This window comes from Myotis brandtii, unplaced genomic scaffold (genome assembly GCF_000412655.1).
Source record: "Myotis brandtii unplaced genomic scaffold, ASM41265v1 scaffold923, whole genome shotgun sequence".
Lineage (NCBI taxonomy): Eukaryota > Metazoa > Chordata > Mammalia > Chiroptera > Vespertilionidae > Myotis > Myotis brandtii.
In genome coordinates this window covers 2169497-2180866 of record NW_005371804.1, presented here as the reverse complement: position 1 = coordinate 2180866, position 11370 = coordinate 2169497, and the positions used below count along the sequence as shown (strand labels likewise).

The window sequence follows — 11370 nt, the reverse complement described above, 5'->3', positions numbered from 1 at the left end:
GTCGGGGTAAGGGTGTGGGGGGGCAGCCTCCTAGGACAGAGTAGCCAGGGAGCTGTTCCTCGGCCCAAGAACCCTCTGGGCGGCTTCGACCAGGGAGTCCAGGTGGTCAGTTAGGTCTGCACTACCTAGAAAAGTGCAAGGAAACTGCCCTCTTTTCTTCCCCAGTTCACCCCTTTTGTGCGTTTGCACACGAAATGTGAACGTGTGATGTGGCCACAAACATGTGACTTGGCCGCAAACATGCTATGACCATGTCCTGAGATGCTTGGCACCAGAAATAGGTGGAGGAAAAGAGGAAGCAGGTTTTGAAATTCACAAAGCCAGAAGCTAGTTGGTGGGAAATTCCTTCAGTCATGAAAAGTTGTAAGCAAAGAATCTGGTTCCCATCCGTACCGGGACGGGGAATTCCTCTCCTGCAGGAATGTACTCCCGAGTGCAGCCTGTGCAATTAAACATGGGTTCACTTTTTCTTTTTTGATGGGAATCGTGTGAAATAAAATTTATCACAATACCTATGTTTGGGGCAGTAGTACAAACAGCAAGGGCATCTGTGTGTGAAGTCACATTTTTAAGGTATCTAAACTATCAAAGAACAAATTTTGACCAACCATGCAAGGGGAAAGACTGAAGTACCTTTATATTCCAGCAAAATAGTACTACAAAATTGTCACGTCACAAAGCAATTGAAAGGTATGCAGCCACAAGTTTTTTTATTTACTGCCTGACACATATGGAGGTATGTCAAGCAGTTAATAAAAATATTATGTTATTTTTCTGGATTTTGTGAGGAGGTTTATGGTATCTACCAGCTTTGAAAATCTGTAAGATTTTTTTCTCATTCTAAATAATATTCACTTTTATATACCTTACTTAGAATTCATAATTCTGCATTTTTTGTTGTTGTTAAAATGAGCTCTCCTAATTCTGTAAGCTTTAGGCCCCTCAAAATCCAAATTCATCCCTGATAGTGATCTGTGCTTTCTCCCTTTTTTTGACTATTAATTTTCATGAACTGTTCTAGCCTTAAGTAATTTCACTCATGAATATAAAAACTAACTGAAAAGAATAGTTCTAATACATCTCACTAAGAAATGCATGTCCAATAAAATTTTACTTTTTAAGTTTAGAAGTGATCGTTAAAATATGACTACTAAATAGAGTAATAAGCACTGGCTGGGTAGCAGAGTTGGTTAGAGTATCACCCTGATACACCAAGGTTGAGGGTTCTGTCCTCGCTCAGGTCACATACAAGAATCAACCATAAATGCATAAATAAGTGGAACAATAAATCAATGTTGTTGTTTTTTTCTCTCTCTACTTGACTCTCTCTAAAATCAATTTAAAATAGATTAATGCCCTAACCAGTTTGGCTCAGTGGATAGAGCGTCAGCCTGCGGATTGAAAGGTCCCAGGTTCAATTCCGGCCAAGGGCATGTACCTTGGTTGCAGGCACATCCCCAGTAGGAGGTGTGCAAGAGGCAGCTGATCGATGTTTCTCTCTCATCGATGTTTCTAACTCTCTATCCCTCTCTCTTCCTCTCTGTAAAAAAAAAAAAAAAAAAATCAATAAAATATATTTTAAAATAGATTAATAATATTTACAAAAAGGCTTTAAGAAAAAAAATAGATTTCTTAAAAGATTGAATATTAAAGACATTTTAAAGCTTTGATTTAAAATTTTGTTTAAATTTTACAATAATTTTTAAAAATTTAAATATTAACTCAAAAAAAACAAAGCATTTTCTGCCCTGGCCAGTGTGGCTCAAGTGGTTAGAGCATTGGCCCTCACACCACAGGGTCTCGGGTTCGATTCCCAGTCAAGAGCACATACCTGGGTTGCAGTTGCGATTCTCTGCCCTGGTTGGGGTGCGACCTCTCTCTCTCTCTCTCTCTCTCTCTCTCTCTCCCATCCCTCCCTCTCTTCCACTCTCTCTAAAAATCAATGGAAAAAATATCCTCAGGAGAGAATTAAAACAAAGTATTTTCTGTACAAGAGCCTGTCAGACATAAAAGAACTTATTTTGACACTTTTAAAAATACAAAGCATTAAATTATTAAATTTAATTGATAAAAAGAAATTGAAGTAAAAATGAAAGGATTTCTAAACTTCAGTTAAATAACTGTGTTGTTGTTTTTTCCCCAGAAGACCCTGGCTCCTAATAAAGCCCACTGAAATGAAGCAGCAGGCTGGGAACCATGGTGAGGGAAACCTCGCCGCTTCCTGAGCCCGTTTCTATTTTAGACAGGCCTGACTTGCTCTGAAAGATGAGCTGGGTTCCTCTCAGGGAGGCGGCCTCCCGGCTCCTGGCTCCAGCCTCCAGAGTCTTTGGTTTCTATGATTTTTACTTTGTCAGGATTTTTAACAGTTTTGTCCTGTCTTGCAACCATGATCCTGTATTTGTTTCATCTTAGTTCTATATGCAAAGTTATTCTATGGCCAACCCCAGTCCGCTTACTGTGCCTCCTCAATTCCTGAGTTTTCATGTTAATCATCTCCTAGCTGGCTGGGTTTCATTGTCTAATTTTTCTCCCATGAAGGGCTCAGGGTGTTGATACATTCTCAAAGAAAGCAGACAAAAGCGGTATCACCAATGGTTAGATGTCCAAAGACACGGAAAAGAAATAGGAAATGTGTTTAGATACACTACAGGAAAATCGGCTGAAAATGAAAAACTGTATCAAATAATGGACAGAGCAGATAGAAGAAGAGACAGAGACACGTGGTTATCATCAAAGCGGCTCGCTTTTTATGCCTGTAAACCTGAAGGAAATATAAGCTCACCCACACTCCAATAAAAGTTATTTATCAGATTAGCAAATATCAGAGACCATGATACTTGTTGTTGGCAAGGGTGTAATGGGACAGGTGCATTCATAAACTGTTGGAAAGATTATAAACCGGAATGACCTTTTGGGGCATCAGCTTGGCTATGTCTATCCAAACCTCCAAGTTACCTGGCCAGCCAGCTGAGGAGCCACGCTTGAGCGCAACATTTCGTCACTCTGCCTGGAGGAATTGCAGGGTGATCTGTCTCCTCTCTCTGCCTCAAGTTTCTTCCTTTCCAACTTTATTTTCCATATTCCTTTTAGGATTTAAAAATACTTTTTTATTATGGAAGTTCTCAAGCACTTGAAAAGTTAGAGCAGAATCATGAACTTCCTTTTGCCCATCACCCAGTCTCAACATGTACTGCTTTACCATTCTTTTATCTCCCCTGCTACAGCCCCTTCCCTCCTTTTATTTTTGTCAGAGTATTTCAAACAGATGATCAGCTTGGTTCTTTTTATAAAACAGGATAGCTACACTAAATTCTTTTCCTACAGGTTAGGGCCTGACATGGACTGAATGTGTGTGTCCCTCTCAATTCATATATTGAATGCAATGGTATTAGTAGACAGCCTCTGCAGGCCAGGAAGAGCACTCTTACCATGAACTGGATCGACCAGCATCTTGATCTTGGGCTTTCCAGCCTCCAGAACGATAAATCTGTGGGTTAAGCCGTTCACTGTGGTATTTTGATATGGCAGCCGGGGCTGACTCACAGAGAGCAGAGCCCAAGCCTCATGATTCAGCCCTCATGACTCATTCCGGCTGTGTCCCCTCTCAAACGGGGTCTCCAGCGGAAGGACTGAGTTTCCTGAAAACCAACGGATGTCTCAGCATCCAGGCCTCTGCATATCCCATCCTGAGGCCTTGAAGACCCTCCAGGCTCCCTCCACAATTCCACGGGCACCTGGTGGATTCATGTCCCACCCAGCCTTCTGTGATGAACGCCCTCAGTCACCTCCTCCCCAATCAGCTCACTTCCGTTATCACCCCACTGTCATTGGATGCGGCACCTTACCTCGAGGTGTTTTTCATTAGCTTCCCTCCCTTCCTGAGGAGAGACTGTCTTTATGTCTCTGAACCCACAGTCCAAGACTAGGCCTGGCACTTAGGAGGCACTTACACTAATGTTTATTACAGGCCCACAAGAGTGAAAATTGCTCTAGAACAGTGGTTCTCAACCTGTGGGTCGCGACCCCCTTGGCGGTCAAACGACCCTTTCACAGGGGTCGCCTAAGACCATCCTGCATATCAGATATTTACATTACGATTCATAACAGTAGCAACATTACAGTTATGAAGTAGCAACGAAAATAATTTTATGGTTGGATCACATGAGGAACAGTATTTAAAGGGCCAGAAGGTTGAGAACCACTGCTCTAGAAGAAACAGCACTTGAGCTGTTAATTTTTTACACCCTGGTGTTGTTTCAGATCCCTTCTAGAATAAGGGCAAGAGAAGGGAAAAGGAACAGAGGGCCAGGGAGAGGAGGCAGAACCAGGGGGGCTGGACACCCAGAACACACCCCTTGTTGAGTCTTCTCTCTGGCCAGCCCTTTTATTCAGTTCAGTGGTCTATGGAGAGCCCTTTAATACTGGGGTCCACAAAGGGGGGCTGCTCAGAGAAACCCTGCGTAAGGCACACAAGCTAACAATGATTTTAACATTTTTAAAGGGTTAAAAAAAAAAGTCTGTGCAACACTGACTGTATGTATGTGGCAAAGCCTAAGAGAGTTCTCCACTCCCTGCTTCCGCAGGACAAACCGCTTAGCGTCTCTCTCCTGCAGCATCCTATGGGGTGCAGTAAGCGGTGCCGTTGGTGAGCTCATTTCACAGGCCTCGGATGGCGTCCTGGGCCAGCACGGGGCCAGGTCAGACCGTGCTGGGTGGCGAGCTGCTGAGCACTTCCCGGTTCGGAATGCTAGAGAGACAGGCAGGGGGACAGGACTATTAAAATACAAAGCACGTGCCTGGAGCTTCCCCCCCCCCCCCAATCATCTGCGATTTTCAGTTATTAGCCAGCTGCCAGTAAACATCAGAGGATTTGACAGTATAGAGATCAAATGTCTAGAAAGAATCCAGAGTGCAGGTGACAGGGAAAATATAGAAGATAAAAACAACTGCCTACCTAATTTAGCTCAAACCTATTAAACTGGCTCAAAAAAATCTCTCAGAGCCCAGCCGGCGTGGCTCAGTGGTTGAGCATCAAGCGATGAACCAGGAGGTCATGGTTCAATTCCTGGTCACAGCACATCCCTGGGTTGCAGGCTTGATCCCCAGTCTGGGGCATGCAGGAGGCAGCTGATCAATGAATCTCTCTTATCATTGATGTTTTAATTTCTCTCCCCCTCTCCCTTCCTCTCTGAAATCATTAAAAATATTTTTTAAAAAAATCTCACAGAAACAAAAGAAAGACAAATGTTCAGGAATCACATGTGATCCATCAGATCTATTTCTGGAAATCCAACCTAAGGAGACAATACCAAACACAAAACAAGTTAAATTCACACCGCTGTTTCTGGCAGCACTCCGCAAACGAGAACACGGGAAGTAACACAGATCGCAAACTGCGCTCAGTGGGCAGCCATCGTGTCGCCACCAGATGGGACATGAAGGAGTCTTTAGCGACGATGGGTCTAAAACGCAGACCCGCCAAACACTGCCTGTTGTTTCCTTTCAAGCCTTTTTTGGTGGGTAGAGGAGAGGGGACCAAAGTCCCAGGGAGACTGAAAGTCTACCCCACAGGACTGATCCTAAGGGAAAACTTCACACAAATTGAAATATATTCATACACATTTTTATATAAAGACTGTCAAGTCTGGGGCATTAACAGTCCAGGGAAACACACTCTGTGGCTTCATATTCTATTTCCCCTACCACCCTGAGACCCCAGCACATTATAGGGGTTCTGTGGGCCGGTTTGACAAGCAAGCTGTTAAATGAAAAAAAAAAAACAAAAAACCGGCACAACAGAAAACTGTATGTATATTATACACTATTACATCTAACTAAAACCACCACCGGGGAAACATGTAAAATGTTAATAATGGCTGGGTTAGCATATTGGATTTTAGGTAATCTTACTACTTTCCATTTTCCCTTTGGTAATGTGGTTTTAGTACTTTTATAATAAAAAATGTGCTTAGAAGACTTGCTGAGTTGCTAAGCCCCTTGGGTGGTAAGAAAATCTGAGGCAGACAATCTTAGTACTAGTTTTCAAGACTGTTTTCAATTTTGGTATTCTTACTTGGACTAATTTTAAGAAATGTATGATTACAGGAATGTGAATCATGAGTTACAAATCCACAGTATTTGCTAAATTGACTGGAGGCCAAGGACCAGAATTCCTATGAAATGAAATGAAGCCCATAAACAAGGGAAGCGTGAGAACAAAGCCAATCATGAAACGGTCATGTATGTGCAGACAAGCTTCCCATGTCAGGCTGCTTCAGTGTTGCCTGAGGACTGGATGCCGTCTTTCATCTCAGCTCCGAATCAGCAGCACTCTTATCGAGATTTGTGACTGTCTCACAGCAGTCTGCTTCCTTCGTCCCCACAGACTCCCTGGTGCACACTGCATGATGCACACCCACGGCATGTAACACTTTGAAGGATGGAAGGTTATTCGGCCACCGTAGCTAATTTAGCCGGGTTGGCTGTGGCCACCTGGGAACAAAGATGCTGCTGGACCCTATAAAATGTCCTCTAGCCCTAACCGGTTTGGCTCAGTGGATAAAGCATCGGCCTGCGGACTGAAGGGTCCCAGGCTCGATTCCGGTCATGTACCTTGGTTGTGGGCACATCCCCATCAGGAGGCAGCTGATCGATGTTTCTCTCTCATTGATGTTTCTAACTCTCTATCCCTCTCCCTTCCTCTCTATAAAAATTAATAAAAATGTATTTTAAAAAAATTTCCTCTAGCTAATCCCATCATCAAATGCTTCTGAGTTTGCATCAAATACCTAATTCAAGTAAACAAAAGGATTCCATTCCTTCTGATAATAAAAGGCTATAATTTAATATTATTTCTTTGCAATGCAGTAGTTAAAATTAGCAAATTCCTACTCCTAATTTATTAAGGTCTATAAAATTAGAAGCTAGTTGGTAACCCAGATTAACGCTAAACTGCCGAGGGGCTCAACACAGAACCACACTTCTAGAAAGCACCCACGTTCTCTAATTTTATGGATGTGTCCAGTGAGCCATAGCTTAAAAGAAAAATTCCTAAACACATGCTGAATAAATGATCAGCAGTCATGCTGCTAATTCACCACTCACTGTGAAGGCGTAAAAGGGAAACCAATGACACGCGCCAGGCCTTATGACTCGAGCAGACTTTATTTTGCAGGTAAGAATGCAGCGGACAACATAAGGGTGATCATTAAACTGAGCTCTCAGTGGCGAGGCGACTCTCGGCCAGAAGAGGGCTGAGGCAACCTCCGGTTCGAGAGGTCCAGGTTCACGTCTAAGAAGGTGTACACGTTGTAGTCATGATGCTGGAGGTTCTTGTAGGTGGTGTTGTCAAACGGCTCGACAGGAGCGGCGGCTGGTGCGGCAGCTGGTGCAGGCTCTGTGGGGGAAACATGCAGTGAGCACATCGGACAAGGAAAGGAGCTTCGTTAGAACCCTAACTGCTATGAAGTGTCTAATTAGAAAAGAAAAGCCCATGAGAGAAACAGTACCTTCAAAAACAAAAGGAAGAGATTAGCTGAAAATCTATTCTACAACATATAGCCTTAACAACGTATGAAATGGAATAGTTATTATAATGTCTTAACATCTTACTTTTTGTACTTCTAGACCCTGAACTTGTCAGAACTTTGAAAATGCCTAGAACAATTATGGAGGCGGGACTTTCAGGTCACATAAAGATTCAGGGGGAAAAATGAGATCTACTAGAAATAAACAGAAACAAACATTTACAGAAGAAAATTTTCAAAAGCAGTGACTAAGTCTCTGAATACAAGAAAATTAAACTCAAACTGTTTTAATAACAACATAGTTAAGGGGTACTGGAAATGGGATGTGTAGTGTTTTTTTAAAAAGTTGTTGATATATTTTAGATTCATAGACTAAAATTACTTAGTTTTGTTTCTTTAAGTGGAAAAAAGTTAAAACCCATACACTAGATATTTGGTAATCTTAAAACTAAGCGTGTGGTTGAAGCAAAAGAAATATCGCTCGCCAGCAAGGTGGAATGCAAGACAGAATGACGGCAGGATCAAGCTTGCGTGGGAGTCGGCTAAGGTCGGGGTTAAGTTCTCACTGGAGCTCTCTGGGCTGCCCAAAAAGCTGAAATACGTTTTCCCACTATTTGAATTCATACCAAAAGCTTTGGTTTTCTTTTTTTAATCGTATTAAGTAAAAATGATGTCTGATTTAAAGAGCTGACACCTTTCCAATCTCCACGAGTTGAGTATCTCCGATGTGGTGTAGGGGCATCTTCAAAGTGAAGGTAAACAGGGATATAGAAAACTTATCAAAAACCGATCCCCTTGGAAGGCACGGAGCCGGGTGGACTTAGTGACATTCAGCCCACTGCACAGACACAACCCCTGTGCTCCTGGATGGCATCACTCGACTCCAAAGGGCAAAGAGAATATTGGAAAATTCACACATCCATGAAAAGTTAGGAGCAAAGTCTGTTCAAAAAGATGTGCAATCTGAAAACCCCAAATTCTGCTTTCCTCCTGAAGGTTTCGGTATTCCTCATGACAACACAATGGCTGAAACAGGAGCGTTAGGCAATGCAGTTCTTGAGGTCCTGAGCAGTCTGGTAAGTGCTGGCACTTTGCATATTAATGACAAAAGGAGAAAAAGGAGGGAAGGAAACACGTAAATTCTGTCAACATAACGCAACCAATAACAATGACCAGGTAACATAAATCAGGAAAAATGTATGCTCTTTAAAAGTAAAAAGAGCGGACAAGAAGGAGCTGGGTTTGTTAGTAATGCATTTTAAAGGTGTCTTGAAGAGCACAGACCCTAAAATTGGAGACCTCCTTTACTGTTTTGCCATGACCTACCTAAGGCACACTATATTTTATGAAGTTCAATGTACAAGTAAATGGTAACATAAGGCCCTGACCGGTTTGGCTCAGTGGATAAAGTGTCAGCCTGTGGACTCAAGGGTCCTGGGTTCGATTCCTGTCAAGGGCATGTACCTTGGTTGTGGGCACATCCCCAGTGGGGAGTGTACAGGAGGCAGCTGATTGATGTTTCTCTCTCATCAATGTTTCTGACTCTCTATCCCTCTCTCTTCCTCTCTGTAAAAAATCAATAAAATATATTTTTTAAAAAAATGGTAACATAAGAATAAACAGTTTCCCTTTAAAAATCTGTGGTAGCAAAAAAGCCCTTCATAAAAATTCATTACAGAGAAGGAAAGCAGCCCACTGTTTTTTCAGTAAAGCAGAAAAGGAAAAGTCCAGTGACAAGATTCATGCAGTCCATGGCAGCCTGTGAATCACTTATTACTGTGGGTTTCCCCTCAGGCATAAGGATGCTAAAAGTTATCGCCTGTTAGCTCACATGAAGACCATCAGACCAAGTGTAACTACCGCCTTTCACATTAAACAGGACTCCCCTTTACACTCAGTGGGCTGCTCTGCAAGTTCATGCAGTGGAACTGGCACACCCTCCAAAGTTAAGGGTGATGAGTTACATTGCCAGTGTTCAAAATTAGACTGGCTAAGAACAGTCAAGTGTCAAGGGCCTACTCTTTCCTTGTAAAAGAAATGTAAAATGTTTTAGGGATTTTGTTTATAAGGTCTTTTTCATAATTCAAAGACTTCTCTGCTTATCTGAGAGTTATAGGCAATATTTCTCCTACAGAATCTGATTAATTACAGTATGTCTTATCTCCTAGTTCCTCACTCTAACCACCCCCGAAGGACAAGGAGAGTTCTCAACAATCAAGGTGTACCCTGTGTGTCCTGCTGGTCTCCCACTTGGGTTGCTGAGTCCTCCATGATTTCACCCTCTGCCTCACGCTTTAGTACTGTTGTCTTTTCATGGAAAACGCCTTTATTAGGAACAGGAACTGGCTTCAAATTTTTCATTGGTACCTGATCTTCCAAAATCTCTTTGTTAGCCTGTGAGAGTCCTTCTATCACCTGCTTCCCCAAATTTTCTTTTTTGAATGGGAACAAAGGCACCTCCCCATCAGGCTCTGGGACTTGTTTTTCTAAGTTTCTTCCTCTGGTCTCAGGAGGAGTTGCTTGCAGCCGTCTTCCTGCAGTGGTTTCTTCTGTCAATCGAGTGGGCACTGGGCCACCACTCGGTTGTGTAGATAACCCTGATTTTGTATGGTCAGATGAGATTTTTTTACCTTCAAATGGCTTTTGGCTTTCATCTATTTTATTCGCGCTAACTATTTTCTGCAGTTTTTTTTCCTTTACATTTTGCTTCATAACCTCTTCACCTACTTGTGACTTGGGTACTGTGGGTTTTGCTTCATCTTTCTTGTCCTTTAATGGCATAACGGAGGTCCCTTTCTTTGCCGGATGGGGCTTTTCTGGCAAGGGGACGTCCAGTTGCGGCTGTGGTGACCAGGTTTTCTCTTTTGCTGATGTTGAAATTTTGGAGGCTCTATTTTCAAAGGAAGGGGAGGACTCTGATTTTGAAACCCTTCCTTTGCCTTTGCTCACCAGTTGAGAATCAACTTCTGAGCCATCTCTCTCCTCATCAGACTCTGAATCAGAGGAGCTGGATGAAGATGACGATGAAGAGGAACTGTCCGTCACTCTCTTGCTCTTCTGAAGAGCTTCTGAATCGGAGCCCTGTTTTCTGAATGAAGATGGAACTTTTTCAGGAAACTCTACCAAAGTCTTTCTTGACAAAAACTTTGCGACCCCGGCATCTGTGAATAGCATGTTGTCACCAGGGTTAGGGCTAGCTACTGTCCCACCTTGATTCACAATTGATGAGTAAGAACTGGGTGAAGATAAGTTTTTAGACAATTCAGCTGCTGTTGGAGTGGTTAGTAGCTTGCCCCTCTCTTTTGGGTCCACTACATCTAGGAAATGGCATAAAGAGGATTATTTTTAATAATTAGTAAAACAATCTAAATTCATCAATGTCACAGACATTTCATCATATACCAACTTGTCATTTATAACATCTTCAACGTAATAATCCTAAGAAACGTTTCAGGGGAACCCATTCTTAAGTGAAAGCCAAACCACATGAGAGAATAGTAAGAAATGTAGGTGCTTTTTTCTTTGTAAATGGAAATTTTAAAAATGGGGATTTTTAAAAACAGAAATAAACATTTTCATTTTTCACAAGAGAGCTTCTTTGGCAATTATTTTTAAACTATTTCATCCAAATTTAAGATGGTTAAACTATAATATAAAGATATTTTCAGATGACTGTTGAAGTTTTACAAATGTATAATTTAAAATCCTAAAAAAACTGGTGCTTCTCATATATTAAAGAAGTTACCCATATTGTATGAACTTGAACTTTTTGAACAAAAGAGCAAAGCAAAAGTAGAGACAAAAGCCTGGTTTGGATTTGGGATATACACATCCATGTGTGTTA

The 11370-nt window shown here is 42.0% G+C and overlaps 1 protein-coding gene across 1 annotated transcript in view; it reads right to left on the bottom strand.

Moving 5' to 3' along the window:
• Positions 1–7145: 7145 nt before the first annotated feature.
• Positions 7146–11370, bottom strand: part of NDUFV3 (NADH dehydrogenase (ubiquinone) flavoprotein 3, 10kDa) — a gene marked incomplete at its 5' end in the record, with an annotated part of 9637 nt that continues 5412 nt past the window's right edge. Inside the window, 2 exons of the mRNA XM_014532912.1 lie at positions 7146–7396; positions 9752–10843. Of these exons, the coding sequence (XP_014388398.1) occupies positions 7221–7396; positions 9752–10843 (1268 nt within the window). The remainder of the gene's footprint in view (positions 7397–9751; positions 10844–11370) is intronic.